The sequence below is a fragment of the Pavona decussata genome, unplaced genomic scaffold (genome assembly GCF_977016875.1).
Source record: "Pavona decussata unplaced genomic scaffold, jaPavDecu1.1 SCAFFOLD_102, whole genome shotgun sequence".
Taxonomy (NCBI): Eukaryota; Metazoa; Cnidaria; class Anthozoa; order Scleractinia; family Agariciidae; genus Pavona; species Pavona decussata.
In genome coordinates this window covers 1688137-1710868 of record NW_028145517.1, presented here as the reverse complement: position 1 = coordinate 1710868, position 22732 = coordinate 1688137, and the positions used below count along the sequence as shown (strand labels likewise).

Sequence of the window (22732 nt, the reverse complement as noted above, 5' to 3'; positions counted from 1 at the left end):
CCAAGATGACGCATAGGGCCTCCACATGTGCTTTCCATCGATTCCTGTCTTGCGCTGCAGTGCGCACCTCGTGCCAGGACTGTCACCCTGCTTTGGACCTCTCTTTTTCTACTGTGCTCTATCAAGTTGTTTTTGGCCGGCCTCTCTTTCTCCTTCCCTCTGGAGTCCATGTTAAGCGGGCTGTAACACGGTCATTGTCAGGTTGTTGTCGGAGGATGTATTCAATGAATCGCCATCTTCTTCTTACCTCTTCACTCAACCTCTCCACGTTAGCCCTTTCCAGTAGCTCTCTATTACTGATCTTATCTTGCCATTTAATCTTCATTACCCTTCTCAGGCATCGGTTCTGAAACACATCGATTTTCTTAGCATCACTTTCGCTCATTTTCCATATTTCGCTACCATACATGAGAACTGGTTTGACCAATGTTTTGTATAGCCTGATCTTCGTCTTCTTCGACACACTGCTGGAGCTCCATATTCGGTTTGGCTTCACAAACGCTCGTCTCGCTTTCCCTGTCCTAACCTTGATGTCTTCTTCACCACCCCCTTGTTTACATACTGTGGCGCCTAGATAGGTAAACTTCTCTACATCTTGCAACGCCAGACCATTCACCGTGATGGCTTCGTTATTCCTCGCATTTACTGTCATGACTTTGCACTTCCCGAAATATACCCGAACACCTGTCCTTTCTGCATTCTCTACCAGCCTGTTTGTTTTCAACTGCACGTGTCTTTGCGTTGAGGAAATTAAAGCTACATCGGCCACGAAGTCGAGGTCCTCAAGTTTTTTAGTAAATTTCCGTCTTAGTCCGTTTCCCTCCTCCTTCACAATATGGTAAATAAATAGATAAGTTTATTGAAATAATTAAATCGCAGCCAGAGGCTGAATTGCATAACTATATACAAAAAATATTAAAAAAGGCTTATACACAATTCAAAATTAGGCTAATGTAAATACGTAATGTTAAATTGGAGTGCTGGATCGTGACGGCTGCACATTGCTGGAATAAATGTCTTTTTAAAACGTTATTTTAAAACCTGGCAGGGTAAAAGTTCTTTGCTGCCTGAGATTGCATGATGAATGATGTCTTGGAGACAGAAGGCTGTGGAGATTGTTTTTCATCAAATATCTCATTGACTAGTTTGCAACGCAGCCTTTCACATCGGACGCTTAAGCTCTCCAATTCAAAACAATCTAAACAGAGCTGGTATGGGAGATCAGGCGCAATTATGGACAAACCCCGTTTCTGAACCCTCTCAAGGTCTTCACCGAGGTAATCTTGAAGGTTGTGATGGAACACTTGAGCGCCATACTCAAGAACAGGTCGTATAACCGTGCAGTAATGCACTCATTACCCAGTCTATAATGAGAAAAAAAAAAAAAAAAAAAAAAAAAAAAACAGACATTGTACATCCTTGTTTGACACAAGTTGCTAGCTCGAACCATTCTGAAGTTGCCTCTTCCTCAACAGAGGAAGCCATCGTGCAGCGCTTTAACTATGTTGATGATCTTCTGACAATCCTGCAGTCAAGTTTATTTGGTGGTGAATCTTGTTGTGGTCTCTCAATCAGCGCCAGTGCGTTGCGTCACTACTCTGTGTACCGTTGTATCACATCACATCCGTTGATTGTTTCCTTTCCTTTTAGATGAAATAGACAAACAGAAACGAGAACTTCTCTCCGCCAGGCAAGCCAAAGAAACCGCTGAACACCAATGCGTTACCGAGGTATTTACCACATTGATTTTGTTTCTTGTTTTCATGCATCCTTGTTAACAGCACTTGCTAAGTTCTGCTTTCTCTGCGTAGTTTTAAACCGCGCAGAAATATCCCTGTATTAGTAGGCACCACCCATAGGAAACCCAAGTATCCCGAGTTGCGCAGAACGTATGCGCAGTAACAAAAAAAGGCACCGTCGTTAAAAGAAGACACGTTTTAGTCAGCAGACAGTTGTCTTTTTTCAGGTTGTAGTGCTTAAACAGCAACATGAGATACGAGAAAAGGAGTTTGAGTCGCGACTACGAAACGTCGAGGAGATGAACAGACGGTCAGTGACCGAACTCAGACAAATGCTGACTGCGCAACAAAAGCTCGATGCTCAGTAAGTGAACTATCATAATATTCTGTTATTGTGTCGGCCACTCAAGTTTTGAGCGGTTTTCAAATGAGCGTTGATAGTGATTTCTTGTGTACTTCAGTGTTGCTTTACTGCACTGCGTGTCTGTTATACACTCGCGCGACTTTCTCAGACAGTTAGACTCGGGCGAGACGCCATACCGTTCATTTACCTGTCCACGCGCAAATTCTGGGTTTAAGCTCGTTTCCATCTCTCAAACTGACCTTTGACATTCATTTAAAATTACATGAAGTGAAACGTATTTCAAACTTGAGAGGAAAAGAAGGAAAACAGTGTAAGCCTCGAACCCGAGTCGTTTGCTTCATTTCTTCTGTCCATAAACACTACACCAACAAGGACTAGCTGGCGAGGATTGTAATTTTTAACGCATTTATATAAAGTTACCCATCTCAATTAATAAAGCTAACCTTTTGGATTCAGTGCTTAACTCTAAACACTGTAGATCGGTGCTTAGCCCCAAAGTGCAGTTCCTTGCCTGGCTGGAGATCTCGGCACTCAGTTCTCTGCTTAACAAATGCCGTTCTGTCCCCGTGTGCATCAATACTAGGCTGATTTAGCTACAGAACGGGAACGTCAGTTGACAACGGCGCGCGCATCAATAATACCCATATATAGTCGAAATAGACTCGCGTCCAGACTATTCCGCGAGCTCTCGCGTCCTCAAATGGCGTTCCCTTTCTGTTGCTAAATCAGCCTACTATGAAGATAAGGAATACGACATTGTGTAAACCTCATAAGGTATCCAAGGTCAGTTTGAGGTATGGAAACAAGTGTTAACCGCCTGCTGTGGTGGGTCTGTGCCATTTGCAGATGAACTCTTTAGATTAGCTTAGATCCCAGGACCTTCCATACACGAGTAGACTGCTCTAACCTCTGAGCTGATGGGAGACTGGCAGCGAGCTTAAGACATTTACTTCTTTCATATTTGGCACGTGCCCTGCAAATTATCAGGATGCCTGGTTGGAGTATTCTGAGGGAGCGCCACCTTTGATTTCATTTTATAGTAAACCCCATTTTGCAACGATCAATTCTTTTCTGTTTATGCCGCGGCCAAGCAAATGATTATTGCTGAGCGTTGTTTTAAAGGGATCTGTGTCAGCTATTTTTAAAGCACTTTGAAATTCTCTTTCACGAGAACCTAAAAATTTACCGTACCAATGTATTGGAACTTTTTATAAGTGTCTTATGGTTTGGATGGTCTGAAGGAAAAGGATGGAAACTTGAAAATATTGCCCAACGTTCAGTTGTGTCATGTCAAAATAACTGAAAACCTAATAAGACTTTTTTTTACCTCAAGAAATTATTGAGAAATATTCCTCTTGGTGCTAAGAGTACTTGGTTCACGAGGAAGGATAGTTTTTCACAATTTAAGAATAATTTTGAGGAAGCACCATCAAATTCCCAATGACATTAGCCCTTTTGCTTCTTCAACGTTCTCAGTCAAGTTGCTGGGAATGCTCTGTGGCAAATGGTTAAGATCGAGTAAAACAATCCAAGTACGTTAAGTTCCAACTGACAGAATATCCGTTCAATGTAGTGATAGTCTTGTTAACAATTATTCCACGAGCGCGCTTTGGATATGAGATGATAGATAGCCAACGAGGCGCGTAGCGCCGAGTTGGCTATAATCATCTCATATCCAACAAGCGCAAGTGGAATAATTGTTTTATTAAAAACAATCAAGAAATATTGCTAGATCTTACAGATTTCGCTGTGCAAGAACAACCAGAAGACAATTTAATGATCGTCATTTCTCGGCCATGGTATAATGGCTCATATACCATGGCCTCTGAGCCAGTCAAATCCCTCGAATTGCATTTTACAATGATTCAGTTTTTAATAAAATAATTTAGCCTACGCCGCAGGCGGAATAAACCGGTTGGATGATAATTAAAAACCGGTTATTACCAGGCTGACATGTTTTGGACAATTTTCTGTTATGTCGGTAATTTTGGCACGAGAAAGAATTTAGCATGCGTTCTGTTCACCGTGGTAAATTTTCAGTATTTCCGAGTAAAAGAAGTAGAAAAAATTGAAAAAGGAGAGTTTCTCGACGAGGATGGGATTCGAACCCACGCGTGCAGAGCACATTGGATTAGCAGTCCAACGCCTTAACCACTCGGGCACCTCGTCGCTTGGACGTAATTCTCTGAAATTATACAACTTATTCGTGAATGTGGCATGAAACTGTTCATTAAGTTCATTTCTTTTTAGTTGTTTGCGTTTTTGTGTAAGTTCTATTAGATTATTTATATCGTACGAATTAAAGAAAAACAAGTCTTCTTTCTCCGCTATGTTTTTGTGCTTTGGTTCGAAATGTTTTTATCAGTATCTTGGTTGTTCAATTTGTTCTTAAAAGGTGAAGAGAATTTAGAATTATAAATTTTAATTATAATTATAAATTATAAATTCCTTTTGCGTTCTTAAGACTCGCTGGTCATGCAGTGTGGTGTCTATTTTGGAGAATGGATGGTACTGGGCACCTACTTGCCCTTTATACTGTTCGGTGTGCTGTACAAGGTGCTTCTAGCTTTTGGATCCGTGCTTGAAACAGTTGAGTGTCTTCTCTCAAATGAAAAACATTAGGCAGTAATTTCTTGTAGAACTGTTTGTTTGTTGATACTTGCTAACAGAAAATTTTAACAAGATTCATAATCGGAAGATCTTAGGTTCGACTCCTGATAGGAGCATTTGGATTTCCTTTTTCCGAGTAAAACATCATTCTCAAGATTTGTTTCTTTTTTTTAGGTAGAAAGAAGAATCAAAAGCTGTCAGTCACAAGTTTGAGCAAACAGTTAACGAGTTAAGGTAGATTTTATTCGGTTTGTACTTTGTTATTCTTTAGGGGAAAAGTAAAATATGTTAAACATCTTCAGTAGATTGTATACTTTCAGCTTCAGCCATTGTTCCTCATTTGGATGCTTGCAAATTCATTGACAATTTCCATAGCAACCCATCCCTTACGTAAGTTCAAACTCACTACTGTCTTTAACGCATTCGACAAAAATAATATTTAAGTTTTAAATTGATATATTGTGATCGAAAGTAAAAGTCAAATCGAAATAAAATTATAAGGAAGAGATTCTTTTAATTCTTTGAGCATAACTTTTGCCTGCGTAAATAAAGTAAGGTCCTGTCCAAACGTCAAACTTTTCATTGGCCTTACCCTTACCCTTACCTAAGGCTAATTTACATCAGGTTTGGCACATGAAGAGTTCGACGTTTGAACCGGCCACAAGAGACGACTTACGAACAGGCAGCATTTAACCGTAAAATTTTAATCGCGGGTTATTTTTTTTACGCTTGCATAAGCCAATGATAATTCTTTCGTATCGTGGAATTCCAAATATAGCCCCCCTTCCCCCCTCCCCACAGAAAATATCCCCTCGAATCTCACGATAAATTTTCGTGTGGAAGTGTTTCAGATTTTTTGAATCAGGGCAATTTTCACCTCGCGCGCGCGAAAATTAGCGCTTGTACCTAAAGACTGGTTTACGGTACAATCTTTCGGCTAGATTTATTATTTAGACTGCGCCGGAGCACGAATAGTACGTTTACATTAACTCACGATTAACGGCCGATTGGTGAAAATGGAGGTTGGTCCGATAAAAAAACTCTGTTGCAGTTTCAATTCGGATCGTCACTCTCGGAGAAACTGCCATGTCAATCAAAATCAAAACTGCGTGTCAAAATACACGTACGATTCAGGCTGCGTGTCAAAATACGCGCACGATTCAACTGCGTGTCAAAATACGCGCACGATTCAGCTGCGTGTTAAAATACGCGCACGATTCAACTGCGTAACGAAAAACGTGCACGATTCAGGCTGCGTGTCAGAATACGTGCACGTTTCAACTGCGTGTCAAAATACGCGCATGATTCAGCTGCGTGTCAAAATACGCGTACAATTCAGGCTGCGTGTCAAAATACGCGCACGATTCAACTGCGGATAAAAATACGCGCACGATTCAGGCTGCGTGTCAAAATACGCGCACGATTTCGTTGCATGTTAAAATACGCACACTATTCAGCTGCCTGTCAAATTACGCGTACGATTCTGCTGCGTGTCAAAATACGCGTACGATTCAACTGCGTGTCAAAATACGCGTACGATTCAGCTGCGGGTCAAAATACGCGTACGATTCAACCGCGTGTCAAAATACGTGCACGATTCAGGCTGCGTATCAAAATACGTGCACGATTCAGGCTGCGTGTCAAAATACGCGCACTATTCAACTGCGTGTCAAAATACGCGCACGATTCAGGCTGCGATACAGTGTGGCAGACAAATTGTTGCGTTTAAACAGGCCTTTAAGTTTTCTTGTTGTTTTTGTCGAAAAAACCAAAAACGCCGTTCCCGATTTGCAAACCAATTTGTAATGTAAAAATCTCTCCAGTAAATCAGCTGACTCTGAGAAGAAGTCTTTCTAGAAAATAAGCCCTTATAAAAAGTCTGGAATAGAAGAAACAGGGACTCAGACTTTACGTATTTTGTATATTTTACAGTAAGATTATGACCTCGAAATTTCTATCGCGTGATAGAATAGAAATCGCATAGAAATCGAGAGCGAATAAACTAATTGTTTTAGTATAAATCTACTAGTCGTTCAAAACTTAACAACAAGACAGGTTCACGCTTTGTTTGAATACTAATATAAATAGGTCACGCCACGCGCTAGTCACTCTACTCGCTATGTACAACAGAATAGATAGTGAGTAGCGTAGCCAATAAGAGAACAGCATTCGTGATTGAACTCTAGCAGATTTATTCTAATGTAGTGTATAACGTAAGAACTGTAAATCAATTTGATACGTTCCTGGCGAAAGTGAGCAAACAGAAAGATCATCTCAGCAAACAACATTTGGGGTGGTTTCCTTACACCCAACCTTCAATTTCAATTCTTCTTTTCTCTTCATTAGGCAAGAAATCAGCGAACAGAAGAGAAGAAGTGATGATCTTAATAGCCAACTGAACGAGGAAAGACAGAGGCGACAAGCGGTATGTTTGAACAGAACTTACTTCTATTCACTTTTCATTCCACGGAGACCCGAGACAATTCATGCCATCGAATTTTCCTTTTGTTTTTGAACAGGTGGAATCCAAGCTCTCCTCGGCCAAGCAGTCTCAGGAGAAGCTTCAGAGTATGGTAGTCGACGCGGCAACGAGGGCAGATGCTGCCAGCACTCAGGTAAGTAGCCAATCAGATTGGAGACAAAAACGTGCAACCGGTGCCAAGCGCGGGAAAACAAGAAACCGGTGACAAGGGTGTAAAAATATGCACTTGGTGCAAAGTGTGGAAAAAAAAAATCAGTTCCGTTTGTGTGAAAACATGTAACCTACGCTTAACGCTTGATAATGTGTAAAAAGGACCTAGTAGGGGAAAAAAATCAAGAATACTTTCACTTGGCAACTATTAAGCTTCTTGCACTTAAATGGACGGGTTGTTAAGAGTACGAAGTTTTCTTAAAGGTTCTTGTTTTCATACGTTTTTTTATAAATCCTTCTGTAAGAATTCTTCGTCACAGTTATTATATTTTGCTGCTTTTTTTTGTGTGAAACTTTGATACAGGTATGGTTCAAGGGATAAATGCAAAAAACTGACCTAACATTTCCAATGGACAATCCGTTTTCATTCTTGTGAACCTTAGCCACGTACACTTGTTCTATAATTTTATTGCATTATTATAGTGATTTTTAGGACGGTGCCTACTAATACAGAAGTATTCCATTAGCAAGGGCTATTGGAATCCAAAAACTTCAATTGGGGGTAACCTTGCATTTTTCAGAGATAATTAAGCAACAAAATTCAAAAAGAAAAACAGTAAAATACAAAGCAATGTATGGAATTTTTTTTTAAATTTTGTAGCTTTATTATCTCTGAAAAATGCATGGTGAATCCCAAGAGCACTTGCCAAGTTCTGCCTTCTCTGCATAGTTTTAAACCGCGCAAAAATATCCCTGTGTTAGAAGGCACCACCCATAGGAAACCTGGGTATCTCGAGATGTGCAGAACGTATACACAGTAACAAAAGCAGTTACTGTCCTTATAAAAGGCTGGCCCGTCTCGCGTGATTCAAGGAAACTGTTTCGTCTTATTAAAATGCGTGGTCTGTTTATAGTTGACTTGCGCCTGGTTACATAAAGCATCTTAAGATAAGTGAAAGTTCCCTGCAGCCGTTCTCTGCGTTTTAAAGGATTTTCTTTCGCTCTTGTTGAGTTCCCCATGGAGTAAACTGCCTTCATCCGAGGGATTCGTTAAAGCGCCTGAGAAATTACTTGGCACGCTGAGAATGGTTGCAGAAAATTAATGTTTCATGCAACCTGACCCTGGGCCCAAAACTAAATCATCAGTAATGTTGCTCAACAGAAACGAATCAATTTTTAGTGCTTCTTATGCAACACATGAATTTGTGGAACACATTGAGCAGGTTACGGTAAAATTACCACGAATCAGCATCAAATTTCTCCTTGTAATTTAATCTTATTCAACCTCTAAGGTCATGAGAATTAAGGATATGATCACCCAAGGTGAATTTCTTGACATTTTAATGACTTCTCCACAGTATTTTATAAGGAAACTATGGGATCAAGACAAGATGATTTGTTGTTTGATATTAAGCCTGGTTTTCTCTAGCGACGCAAACAAAAGCATAAGAGCGAACGCGAAACGCGACGCAAGCACAAGAAAAGGTAAAGATTTTTATCCTTGTGTTTGTGCTTGCGGTTGAACTTATGCCAGCGTCGAGACCGTTTTCACGGTGAAATAAGCATTCTTATGCTCGCGTCTGTGCTTGCGTCGCTAGTGAAAACCAGGCTTTAGGGGTTAAAGGCTTAAAAACCGACGAGGAAAAGGCACTTACAGGGACTGGGGTAAGTTATCGAGACGGTCAAGATTATAACTTTACTGGTCCGTTAAATAAGGCGCCTCCAAGAAGATGATCAATTTCTTCATTCTCCCATCCTTCACACTAATATTGCCTTTTAAAAGCATAAGAGAATTTAGGAAATAATCACTGTGTCCGTGTCCTTTTCTCAGGTGACAACACTTCTAAACCGCGAGAGGCAGCTTTTAGAAGAGCGAAAGCTCTTCAATCGAGAATTCGAACGACTTAAATTGGAAAAGAGTCGTCCTGGGCCCAGCAGAATCCGGGAACTTCCTCAACGACTCTCGGACCTGTTGACCACTCCAAGGACGGGCGCAGCTATGTTTGAGCCCGCAGTTCGTTTGGACCTGATGTCTCCCAGAGATGATGGTCGTTTTTCACGAGAGCTTGATGGGATAGGTTCACGAACTTTCTTAAACACAGTTTCAAGGGACAGAGTTATTCTTTAATGTCACGAAAACGTTTAGTCTCTTATTTTTAAAAGTCTTTCATATCAAGAGTTCAGATTTATAAAATTCTCAACAATATGCACGGCGCCATCGGAAAGCGCTTTGCGACTTTCATTTGAATAGTCTTAGTTGAGGATTTCATCTACACACTAAAGAGGAAGAATTTCTCTGTATAGCATAATAAGCAGCAGAACCGGTAAGCACTGCTCAGTAGCTTTCATTTGAATGGTCACATTTTAGGATTCCATCCGTAGACTCAAAAGTTAGAACCACCTTGTACAGCATAGTAAACAGTACCACAGGAACGTACTGCTCAGTAGCTTTCATTTGAATGGTCACACTTTGGCATTTCATCGACAGAATCAAACTATATTTACTTTAACATTACATATCATATTATTACCGGTAAAGTACTGCTCAGATATTTCATCGTTATAATCAAAAGTGAAAATTATCTGGTTGTACGGCATAATAAACAGCGCCAAAGGAAGGCACTGCTCATCAGCTTTCATTTGAATATTCACTGTGAGATTCGTTTCACAGAACCACATTGTAAAGTATTATAAACCAACAACACCAACGGAAAGGGGTTTATTCAAGCGATATTTTGTGCATTTTGATTTTATATTTAGATGTGTGAACAAAAAGAATATTCGCTTTGCCATATAATACTAGTTTTCAACATAAATCTTCTACACAACTGAGAAATGAACATGTATTAAAAAAATGATGTTGGTGAAGTGTATTACTTGAGAAACATGGGATAACTTAAAGGGAGAGTATTACGAAATGTTTCACTTCGTTTTTTTTTTTTTCTTTTTTTGCGACCTTTGGTAGCACGCGATGTTGACAGCTTGTTTCAGAAAATGAATAAAGATCTTTGCTTTGGCTGGTTTGAGGTTTCCGCTGCCAGAACCCTCGCGGTTTATTAGCCACTGACTAAAAGATCGTTGGCTCAGGGAACGAGAACGGATTTGAGCTATACCGCCAACTAGTCCAGTCCTGGCCCCTTCGCTCTCTGCCACGCAACTTACGGCGCGAATTACGTGACAAAGAGCGGAGGGGCCAGGACTGGACTAACCGCCAACACGCATGTGTGCTCAAAACCGACTTTCTGTTTTGAAACGAATTCGATACCTGTCGCAGTTTTCTTTTTTACATATAAAAAAATAAAACCGGCCGGTATCGAGATTTGATTGAGTTTCTACATATGGTAACAATGTGTTCGTCCCTTTTGGGATTTTGCAAGTTATTAATGTAGATGTGATGTCAAAATATGCTAAACAGAATGGCACGTGCAACGTTGGCCAATCCGACATACGTGCGTTTTTGAAATGTTTACAGTATCTCGAAGTGTTGTTCTTCAGGAAAAGGCACTGGTCTCACTATTATGACCTCATTAAATCAAATCTGCCAAAAGTCGACAAAATTGTCACAAGTGCGACACGGGCAGATATTAACCGCTCTCCGGAATGTAAAGGTAATTTTGAACACCACGGCACAGTTGACCTGGCGCTTAGTCATCGGCTTCAAATGTGGCGAACGACGGATCGCAGGAGATTTCAGCCTCTCAGTTTATCGAAGTCAACGACATTCGAGTTTATTTCCTGGCTCCTTGTTATTCCACAAATAACCGTTGAGGTTAGTATTGTTTCTTTTATTTTACGGCGGAAGATGAATTGTGGCCACAGTCTATTTGTTCTCGGATTCGTTTGGTTCCGCGGCGGCGGTTACGTTTGTTAAGTTTGTTCACTAGTCGTGTGTGGAAGTCAACCCGGCGCCTTATAAAAATGTAATATTCACGTTTCGGAAGTGGTAGGTTTATATGGCACGCAGGAAGCAAAACCTTCCTCTCAAATTCATCGGTAAATGTTTGCAGAGTGAGGTTTTGTATAGATAAATAACGGTTGGAAATTTGGTAAGCTTCAGCCTCTCGTTTAAATCCCTGCAACGAATTTTTATTGTAACACATTTGTTTTGTCGCGTATCGAGAAATAATAAATCGCGCGACACTGTTTTTGTCACACAATATTTTTAAGTCACACGAATGCAAAGCAACGAAAGCCATGGACCCTCCCGTCCAGCTTTCTTAAGTAATTCTCTGAATTACAAGCGCTTAGTTCTCAATATCACTTGTAAGCTCACACACATAAGAGAACGGTAAGTAACGTTTCTTTTCTGTGCCTGAGCCGTCCCAACCCGAGAAGAGCCGGGAATGTCACGCAGAGCTTCCCGCTTCCAGGTTCGAACCATTGATCTTAAGCTCGATATTCCGTCGTTTTAGCTTCTAGAAGACGCTTACTCGAACGCGTCGCGTGTCCTCGGTGGAGGCAATCTTAGCGCGCGCTCGGAACAGTACTTAAGTTGTATATCAGGACGGCTGCAAACAATTCATAATTTATTTTCTTGTAAAAAGGGGAAAAAAAAGATTGAGCGCCGTTTTCGCATCACGCTCGCTTCGCTGTCTTTGAAGAAAAACTAAACTCACTTGCAATAACTGACAACTTCCTGGCCCGGCCAGACCGTCTGATCGGCCAATTGTGACAGATGAACATCGCCCTAAGAGACTGTTAACAGTCTAACCTAATCATGGCTTGTTTTGTTAGGAAGGAGCTGAGAAACAAGCTCAGTTGGAGAGATCACTCAGGGAAAAGTCTGCAGTGGAAAAGGAACTTGAAAAGGTGAGTCATGAACTCATTTTTGAGAATGATGTATTATTCAGTGAGTGACACAGGTATACTCAGAAAAAAGAAATCCGAGTGCTCCTACCAGGAGTCGAACCTAAGACCTTCCGATTACTAGTTCGAATGTTCTACCACGGAGCTACAGGACTGAAACTCGAGGGAGCTAAGGCCATTAAACCGGCTAGGTTCATTAGATCTTGCATACTGCTCGGATTTTAATGTCAATGGGTAGCGTATGCGCAATAGAATAAATGTAATGGTATATTTTAAGCCTGGTGAATGAACGAGAATTATGTATTTTTCAGTGAGTGACATAGGCAAACTTGGAAAAAGGGAATCCAAGAGCTCCTATCTAGAGTCGAGCCTAAGACCCTTTCGATTACCAGTTTTTAACCCGTCTTATTGGGTGGCAAAACTTTGGAGCGGAATAATTCAGTAAGGCGACCTAGTTCAGTTTCTAACGAAACCGTAGTGCTACGTCTGTGAGCAGTGGAAACGAATATTTGGTTCGGCTATCAATAAAGTTGATAAGTTCATTTTGGCCCGTAAAGAGATTCGAGTGCGCTAAATTACCTTATCAACGCTGTTGATAAACCAAACAAGTTTCAGTTTAGTTTAGTCAATAGCTGAATTGTCACACTTTTAGTTTGTTCATCTGTTAACGTATTTTGGAAAAGGTAGGGGGTGGGTGGGGGTGGCATGCTAGTATTTTCCTTATATCACAATCCGAGAGGCCGTCGGCAAACCAGGCAGCGAGCCAGTCAGTCTGTCAATCATTCATTCAGTCAAATAGAGAGGAGGTTTGGTTTCCATAGAAACTGTGGTGCTGCGTTGGTGGGGGAGTGGAAGCGAATGTTTGGTTTTATCAACAGTTTAGCCACTTCATCAAAGCGAATCCAAATTGAATTATCATCTCTGTTGATTTAACCAAAGTAACCTTTATTCAGACAGACGGTATATGATGCGTTCAACGCAACACGAACAGTGTTCGATCGATTGATCGATCGATCGATCAATCAATCAATCAATCAATCAATCAATCAATCAATCAGTCAGTCAGTCAGTCAGTCGATCAATCATGCAGTCAATCAAATTAGTTAATCGGTTTTGTTGGAGCCCACCAATCAAATGATAAAGGAAAAAAAAGGAATAAAACACGAGTGTCCCTTAATAGTTTATAAAAAATTGAAGTGTCCATGGGCACTACACTCTGTTTTTTTTATAAGAACCTTTTTTATAAGAACGTCAAGGCTGAGATTAACCAAATTTTTAACAACGTATTAAGAACATTAAGCAGGCTGAGAGTCGATTAAGAACGTTTTTATTTTGCTGATCTGTGTATAAAATCAAGGTAACAAATGTAAATTAACCAAAATACGTGAGGGCATGTTTTGTACAACATTACTAATGGTGACGCACATCTCGGTTTGTCATAATCACTTTGATATGTTTCCTGATCACGTCCGCGTTGATTTACTGAAATACATGTAGTGTATATGTAATTTAAGAACATCTTAAGAACGTATTTCAACCTCAAATCGCAAAAAAATATAAGAACGTTCAGCCTCAGCTCCAAAATTAGACGTTGTTATAAAAAAAAAAAACAGTATTACAGTCAATCGATCAGTATGTCTAATGAAGAAAACTTAACTACAGCAGAAAAAAATATTTGACCGTGATAATTTTGAGCTGGTTTCGTTTTTCTCGAAAATCGGTGTTCGTAGCAGAGGTTTCAGTCAAAAACGATTACCCTACCAATGCCAATACGCTCATTCACAACAACAGCAATGTGACCCTTCCTGGTCACTGTAATTCCCCAGAATTTCCTAATTTGGTATTCATGGCATGTTATCTCTCGTACAAACTTGCCATCCTTAGTGTATATGGATGCACCACAGAGGCCTGTGCTTTCTATACCGCCGCCGACGACATGTTCTCCTTTAAGGTGGCATCCAATTCCACGAGGAAAATATTTTTGATCGATGTTGATATGAAATTTGGATAGTTGTTCTCCATCATCGGTGAATACATGGATGTAGGAATCTATTCTGTTCACTATCATTATTCGGCCGTCGTTATCAGCAGTAAAATGGGTTGCAAACCTAATTGTCTTTTCATCAAGTTGACGAACAAACGCTCCGTCGTGATCGTACACGTCAATTACGTGTCTGTTTTCAGTGTTCCTCAATACTAGCACTTTGTTGCTAGTGACTGCCATTCTTGCTATGTAGTACTTACTATCATCACTCCCTGCAGGGAACTTAAGCAGCAATTCAATTCTTGCTATGTAGTACTCACTATCACTCCCTGTAGGGAACTTAAGCAGCAATTCATCAGTGCTCTTAAAAACCTTTACTTCCAGCTCAGGCGTCTTCTTTGATCCCATCAGTACATAGATGTTGTTGTTTTCATCAGTGGCGAGATCAAGAATAGTAATATGTTCTCTGGCGTCATCAATGCCGCAGGTGTTAAAACTAAGAAGAAAATTACCGTTGCTATCAAACACCTTTATATTTTTATCCAAATCGTCTGCTACAATGAACTGTCCGTCCGAGTTTGTAGCGATACCGGCCCACGGCGTCCTTAGCTTGTTCTCCCTTTGTCCCTCTTGACCAAACGACAATGGTGTAAGGCAGCTGTGCTTCGTGCCAACTGTTTCAAGCACTTTTGCAACTCTTCTGTCTCGTAGAGGGTCGACTTTGTCTTCACCGGTATCAATCAAGGGCCAAATCCAGATTTGTTGGTCTTTATTGACAGTGTTCTTGGCATCATAGATGGCGCGGTTTATCTGACAAACAGTGGAAATTATTTGTCTCCGTTTATCTTTGCCAAACCGATCCTTGATATTCAAGGGCCCTTTCTCGAGCTCGACTTTAAAGTTGTTTTGAACATCTGGCAGAGAGTTAAGTTTCTGAAGGCATTGTTCGCATTCTGGTAATGCATTTTCCAATACATTCTCTACAGATAAAGTTGACAAGTCACCAGTTGTTGCCACGGTCTCTATAGCTGACCCTAACATGGTTGCCATGACACGGTATCGAATGGCTGTGACGCGGGTAAACGTGCTCAGGGCTTCGTTGTTGAAGGCTCTAGTCGCTCCTTGACGGGCCATTTTAAATCTTTCTTTGGCTTGATAAAGCGCCCGTTTGGTTTTGTCGCTAAACTCTTTGAGTTTCATGTCGTTCATTTCCGCGGCGAGAGCAACAGTCTTTGCGACAGCTGTGGGTGAAGGAGAGCTGATCTCTTTCAAATGTTTTTCTACGAATGTTCCTGCTGCCCTGGTAGTAGCCTCGCCAGCTTCCTCATCTATTGCTTGATACAAATGCCCGAGGCCTGTTTCAAAAGCATCTATCCCTGACAGAAGATCCTTTCTTGCCAGCCCGTCCAACTTTGTCTTGATGTCTTCCATTTCACGCACGATTACGTCACGAAATTTCTGATCTGCCACGTCGCCGTCTTTGAGTCGCTCGGCCGTAGCATCTCTTCCTTTATTCACGATCAAGCCGATAGTAGCTTTAAACACGGCTGTTATTACTGACGACATATCTGTCTCGAAGTAGAATGGAGTAGAAAGCAGTTGTATTCTGTGATGGTCTAGAAAGGGAGCTTCGTCTGCTTCGTCGCTATCGACCGTAAAGGAAAACCAATTCAAAGTGATGAATATCAATTTTACAATAACTGTCCAAATTCCCGCGCGCTGATTGGCTCGTAGTTATTGTCTATAAGAGTACAGACAATAAAAATGACATCAGATGTAACGCGCGCGCTTTCTCAACGAAAAAAATAGCCAATTCCGCTCGTACTTTTTCCATGTTATTGTAAAAAATCAAATCGACGGCAGTTTTCTATGGTCTATACTCTTATAGACCATAAAATGACGCCATAAAATGTCCAAAACTTGGCAGTAAAACCACACGCCTGCGGCTCGTGGTTCCACTTGAGTTTTGAACATTTTTTGCCGGGTGTCATTTTATGGTCTACAAGATGCCCCCCCCCCCCCCCCAACGGAATTTACACGGAATGCATAATGTAGCCCTATTCATTCCCCATTGTATGGTTCGCAGATTTTTAAAAACTATCCTCCCTTCGCAATTGAAATAATTGAATGGTTTTATTCAGAGGGACCTCGTGATATTTTATCGTTGTGTTACTGGGAATCATACCGGAAATAACTCTGCGATAACGTCATAACCCCCGCTTGAACTGGTCTAGTTTCCTTCGCGTTAAATTATTCGATCTGTTTGTGAAAGCGTAGTTTCTTCGCTGTAAACTCTCCCAATTTTCACCGTTTAAACTGTCGAGTACTAATTAGAAGTTATTATTTTGATTAACCGCTTGAAAAAGGTTTGTTATCTTTTTGAAAATAGCAGATCAGCGTCTTAAATTCATACATGTGGCCGTCATTGAACGAAAACAACCGATATACGCGCCGATAATGGATTTTGATTGGGCCGTTTTTGTTGAAGAATGCTTTATGTGGCCTCATTTATTCCTATTGTATGCTTTGCAGATTTTTTTAACTACACTCTGTTTTTTTTATAAGAACGTCTAATTTTGGAGCTGAGGCTGAACGTTCTTATTATTTTTTTGATTTGAGGCCGAAAACGTTCTTAAGATGTTCTTAAACTACATATACACTACATGTATTTCAGTAAACTCAGTCAACTCAATGCGGACGTGACCAGGAAACATATCAAAGTGATTATGACAAACCGAGATGTGCGTAACCATTGTTAATGTTATACAAAACATGCTCTCACGTATTTTGGTTAATTTACATTTGTTACCTTGATTTTATACACAGATCAGCAAAATAAAAACGTTCTTAATCGACTCTCAGCCTGCTTAATGTTCTTAATACGTTCTTAAAATTTTGGTTAATCTCAGCCTCGACGTTCTTATAAAAAAGGTTCTTATAAAAAAAAAACAGAGTGTATCTAATAAAACCGCAAATTTTAAAAGCTATTTTTCCTTCGCAATCGAAATATTGCGTTACGGTACTCTAGATCATACCGGAAATTTCTCTCTGAAAACGTCATGACAGAGGCAGATACATATCTGACTTATGCTTTATGCAGGGTTATTTATATTTCCTATTTATCTATTGCATTACATCATTGTAGATTATTCGAAAGCATACCGAAAATTGTTTTCGGAAAACGTCATGACCCGGGCCAGATTACATATCTGACTCAGACAACAGAAGACTGAATACTATTGTTGAAGACAAAAATTAAAGGCGGACAAAAAGTTTTCCCCTAAAAAACACAAAATCTTGACAATCAAACCTTTATTTTTTGAAACTATCCTCCCTTCGCAATTGATGGAATCATTGGGCTATAACCAATACGGAGTAGACATGTCTAGAAGGTTGTTATGTAAATCTTTAAACCTGCTTTTGGATGTTTGACAGCTTGTAGACGACGTTAGCAGTTTCAGAATAGTTTTTTGCTGCAAATGGCGGTCAAGAAATGGGAATACAGAAGTCCGTGAGCTTTCAGTGCCTTGTATTACGAGGGAAAGGGGGTGGGGGAAGTTGGTTTTGGGGGAGGGGCTGTTCTTGCAAATGTACATGTCAGTGGAAATATTGAAATACAGGTGCAGCTTTGTTGACAATTCCTTAACTAGCTCACTAAAACGAGTGTTAATCATGTTTGCGGGCGGATTATCACGATGGTTATGGATTGTAAGTTGGAAAAATAGGCCATATTTTTTTTCCTGACGCTCTTCCTATTTGTATTGTCAATGTAACGTTCACATGCCGGTATATTGCTTCATTTTACATTCACTTTACCTCAGTTATTTTGAATCTATTGATCCTTCTGTGTAAGATGAAGTAACCGAAAGTACTCGTCACACGTGGGTTTTTAAATACCCAAAACGACAAAGCCTGAAGTACGTACTTTGTATAGGACAGCACCCTGCGTCAGTAGATTTTTTAAATAATCTGATGTTGAGTTATTGCCTGCTAAAGAGCGGAAAACGTCTTCGATCTCGAATTTTTAGATACTATATAAAGTATATTTAACGACCATAATCGTGCAACCATACCCTGCTAAGAACAGGTTCAGACAGGCTGTAAACCTTACGATTTTCAGAGCCACGGGCACAAGGGAGAACTTCCCACCGGGGTGAAGGTGGTTGGGCCGGGGGGGAGGGGGGGGGGGCGTGTGGAGAATTTGATCAAATCTTATCCTCGTCGCCTTGTCTGTGAGGCTGATATTTCTTTGTCCAGCGTTTGTGGGCAGAGGTAAGTTGAATTGGTTTGTACCCCTCAAGCCACGGGGCACGAATTAAGCGGTAGGTTAGATGATAGGAAAACGATATGAAGCGCTTTTCCGTTAGAATGTACGAAGGAGACATTCGTAGTAGTGTTATATGAGCGTAGATCGTTGTCATTAGACTATACTCATCTCGGCTAAATAAATTTTATTTGGTGTACTTAGTACAAATACAATTTCATGTTCTAAACCACTTAACACTACCCTCCTATGAAGACCTAATGTTTCGACTCACACAGTCACTAAAAGTAGCGACTGGAAAAAAAATATTTACAGTCAAAGTTATCTTTGTAAAACCAAAAACCCATTTTGAATCAACGTGCACTTTGCGTCTACTAAGCTTTTGTTAATTTAGGCTGAAAAGGGTAAGAAGAATATAATATTCTTTATGTTAAATTCTGTGAGTTGCTTTCAGCTTCATCAACTACAAGTATTTTCAATATCATTATCGATATCATTGTCATTATCATTATTGATAACACCTGGGCTCGCCGAGTTGCCCAGTTCCTAGACCTCTTTCTGTTTTTCATTTCAGTCAATCCGTTTCGGGTCACGTGGTCTGAGCGAAAAAGCGAGGCCTAGACAAAAATCAAAAATTGATACAAATGTCTCACATTGAGCTTTTGTCGCCATTTCGAAAAAATCGGAAGTGGTAAGTTCGAACTCATTTTCGACGCAAATGCTTCGGTCGATAAGTCTCTTTCGAGTGTATATAAGAGTTGTCAATTCAGATAATTTTTGAAAAGGAAACAAATGGATATGTTGTAATGAAAGGCTCTCTATTTTCAACCAGTTATTTATTACGTTTTTAGAAAGCGAACTAGAGAGTGTGACCCATAAATTTGGTAGTTTAACAACACCTTCGAAGGAGAAAGACGAAGGTCAACCTTCTTTAATTTTAAAACTTTATACTTTTCACAGGGGACTACGTGAGGCTTTTGTTTTTCTTCATTTTTGCATCATGCAGCAAGGGAATTAAACTCTTGACCGCTTTTATTTTTCAATACATTATTCGGTTGAAGAAAACGCTAAGAGAACGTTCATATATATCAGTCGCAATTGTTTATATGTTAAAGCTCCGTCGGAATAAGGAGGAGTTTGCAAAGATGGCAACAGTCATCTACAATTAGGCATGCATCCACAAGGGTTTTGAAACCATAAATTGCCGCTGTTTGCAACATCTTATAAAGACCCGTATAGTCCGCCATTTTAAAAAATAAAACAAACGCATGTGCAGTCTGTTTTTGTCTTGGATTTGCCCGGCCGTTCGCGTCGGATACGTTACCGAAACGAATTGACAGTGAGGGCCTGGGAGAAAACCGCACAGGGACTTGGCGAGGCTCGCGGCAAAAGGCACTAAACTCTAACGTACCTTCGGCTTCTAATTCGTGAACAGGACACGATTGATTGACTCTTGTTGGTGAGTCATTTTGTTCCGGTTTTTGTGTCTCGTTTTACTTCATGGCTTAATAAAGCTATTCTAGTTAACCAAAAAACGTCACTAATGATGTTTTCACATGCATTTCAATGGGCCAAATAAGTAAATAATACAGAAATAAAAAGGATAAAACACGAGTGTCCCTTAGATTAGATTAGTTTATTTATTTAATTATCTCTTGTAAATTTAGCTCGTTAATTCAGTTCTTTTCAACTGCCAGAGAGAGTTTTAATAAACTTAAGCTTACTTACTTATCTAATAGCTTTTAAAATTTTAAGTGTCCATGAGTACTTTTACAATCACCACTCGGTATTTCCCATGAACAAAACTTAACTTCATCGGTGATACATTATTTCACAGTGATAATTTCGGTGTTCGTAGCAGAGGTTTCAGTCAGAAAACGATTACCTTACCAATGCCCCGAAGATCAATCAGAACTACAGCAATGTGACCCTTCCTGGTCACTGTGATCCCTCTGAAGTGATGAATGTAATCTTCATGGTGTGTTATATTTCGTACAAACATGCCATTCTTAGTGTATATGGATACACCACAGAGGTTTGTTTTCTCTTCTGTACCTCTGAAGACGACATGTTCTCCTTCATGGTGGCATCCAGTTCTAAGAGTATGCATAAAATATTCTTCAGTGTTGATATGAAATTTGGATAGCTGTTTGCCATCATCGGTGAATATATGGATGCAGGATTCTCTTCCGCTCACTGTCATTATTCGGCCGTCTCCATCAGCAGTAATATCGGTTACATGCCTATATATATTTTCATCAAAGCGAAGAACAAACGCTCCGTCGTGATCGTACACATCAACCACGGGTCTATTCTCAGTGTCCCACAATACTAGCACTTTGTTTTTAGTAACTGCCAATCTCCCCAAGGAGTACCATTTCTGTCTTCCCGCAGGGAACTTAAGCAGCAGTTCAGCGGCACTATTAAAAATCTTCACTTCCATCTCAGATTCCTCCCTCTCATGCATGTTAGGTGAGACCAGTACATAGATGTTGTTTCCATCAGTGGCGAGATCAAAAATGGTAGCACGTTTACCGATTTCATTAATGCGGGTGTTAAAACTGAGAAGAAAATTACCGCTGCTTTCAAACACCTTGATATTTTTATCCCGATCGTCTCCTACAATGAACTGTCCGTCCGAGTTTGTAGCGATACCCTCCGGCCATCCTAGACAGTTCTCCTTTTGTCCCTCTTGACCAAATAACAATGGCCCAACACAGCTGTGTTCCGTGCCAACTCTTTCAAGAACTTTTGCAACTCTTCTGTCACGAAGAGGGTCAACTCTGTCTTCACCGGTATCAACCAAGGGCCAAATCCAGATTTGTCGCTCTTTATTGAGTGTTTCCTTTGCATCGTAGATGGCGCGGTTTACCTGACAGACAGTGGAAATTATTTGTCTCCGTTCATCTTTGCCAAACCGACCCTTGATATTCAAGAGCCTTTTCTCGAGCTCGACTTTAAAGTTGTTTTGAACATCTGGCAGAGAGTTAAGTTTCTTAAGGCATTGTTCGCACTCTGGTAGTGCATTTTCTAATGCATTCTCTACAGATAAAGTTGACGAGTCACCAGCGGTTGCCACAGTCTCTATAGTGGACCCTAACATGGTTGCCATGACACGGTATCGAATGGCTGTGACGCGGTTAAAGGTGCTTAAAGCCTCGTTGTTGAAGGCTCTAGTCGCTTCTTCACGGGCCATTTTAAATCTTTCTTTGGCTTGAGAAAGCGCCCGTTTGGTTTTGTCGCTAAACTCTGTAAGTTGCATGCGTTCCATTTCCGCGGCGAGAGCAACAGTCTTCGCGACAGCTGTGGGTGAAGGAGAGCTGATCTCTTTCGAATGTTTTTCTTCGAATGTTTCTTCTGGCCCGGTCATGTCCTCGCCAGCTTTTGCATCTATTGCTTGATACAAATACCCGAGGCCTGTTTCAAAAGCATCTATCGCTGCTAAAAGATCCTTTCTTGCCAGCCCGTCCAACTTCGTCTTGATGTCTTCGATTTCACGCACGATTACGCCACGAAATATCTGATCTGCCACGTCGCCGTCTTTGAGTCGCTCGGCCGCAGCATCTCTTCCTTTATTCACGATCAAGCCGATAGTGGCTTTAAACACGGCTGTTATTATTGACGACATATCTGTCTTAGACGAAGAAGGAAGCTTGTGTATCCCTTGTAGTCTAGAGACGGAGCTATGTTGCTATCAAATATGAATAAATTCCGAGGAGTAAGAGTGGCATAACGAAAAACCAATGTAAACAGGTAGTTACTTTTTGTCAGAGCTGACAAGCTCCATGACCTATTTTGATACGTCTATTCTTCCTTTATTTCATAGGTCAAAGTTGTGACTAATTGCAGAAAGGAAAACTTCTTCTGTTATTTGATAAAAAAAATTCTTTTATTTTCATCAAGTATTCAACCGTATGTAGCCCAAAATGAGGCTAAAAGAAAGTAGATACATAAGAGGCTGATTGTGTTAAAGTTTTTGCGTTTGATTTCCCTCTGGTTGTTGATGCAGTAAATAACTTTATTTTATTTGAGCTGTTTAAAGAGCTTCCTATTTTCGTCGATTTCACGGTAGTAAAACCTGCTACTGTGAAACTGGACATATAGACTTACATGATTCCATCATGTATGCATAGCGAGACGCTAAATACAAAGAAAATAATTCCACGAAGTTAAAACCGGTAAAGAGTTTCCCTCAAAGAAATAGTTGGAAAACTATGTGTAGCTGACTGATGGAATCATTCAGCCATAACCAGTACAGATTAGACATGTCTAGAAAGTTTTTATGCAAATCTTTAAACCTGTTTTCGGAGACTGGGGACGTTTTAAACAGTTT

General features: G+C 40.4%; 3 protein-coding genes, 1 long non-coding RNA gene and 1 other non-coding gene across 8 annotated transcripts in view; 3 read left to right on the top strand and 2 right to left on the bottom strand.

Annotated features, from left to right (window-relative positions):
* Positions 1–10200, top strand: part of LOC146471558 (sodium channel and clathrin linker 1-like) — an 80534-nt gene extending 70334 nt beyond the window's left edge. Inside the window, exon 26 of the transcript XR_014866675.1 lies at positions 10106–10200. The gene's annotated coding sequence lies outside the window, so the exon portion shown is untranslated. The remainder of the gene's footprint in view (positions 1–10105) is intronic.
* The window catches only part of LOC146471553 (sodium channel and clathrin linker 1-like), a 109760-nt gene that overhangs the window by 6924 nt on the left and 80104 nt on the right, over positions 1–22732 (top strand). For 3 of the 4 annotated variants that reach the window (XM_085120149.1, XM_085120148.1, XM_085120151.1), the window contains exon 3: positions 1651–1730. In XM_085120149.1, coding sequence (XP_084976275.1) covers positions 1651–1730 — 80 coding nt within the window. Of the gene's footprint in view, positions 1–1650; positions 1731–1966; positions 2104–22732 lie in introns of all 4 variants that reach the window. The other variant, XM_085120150.1, reaches the window with a different exon arrangement.
* The window catches only part of LOC146471556 (uncharacterized), a 92667-nt gene that overhangs the window by 48589 nt on the left and 21346 nt on the right, over positions 1–22732 (bottom strand). The gene's annotated exons all lie outside the window — the stretch shown is intronic.
* Positions 4191–4272, bottom strand: Trnas-gcu (transfer RNA serine (anticodon GCU)). Its single transcript has one exon. It is a non-coding gene; the product is annotated as a tRNA-Ser (tRNA).
* LOC146471554 (uncharacterized) overlaps positions 12038–22732 on the top strand; it is a 69135-nt gene continuing 58440 nt past the window's right edge. Inside the window, exon 1 of the long non-coding RNA XR_014866680.1 lies at positions 12038–12154. This is a non-coding gene — a long non-coding RNA (uncharacterized LOC146471554). The remainder of the gene's footprint in view (positions 12155–22732) is intronic.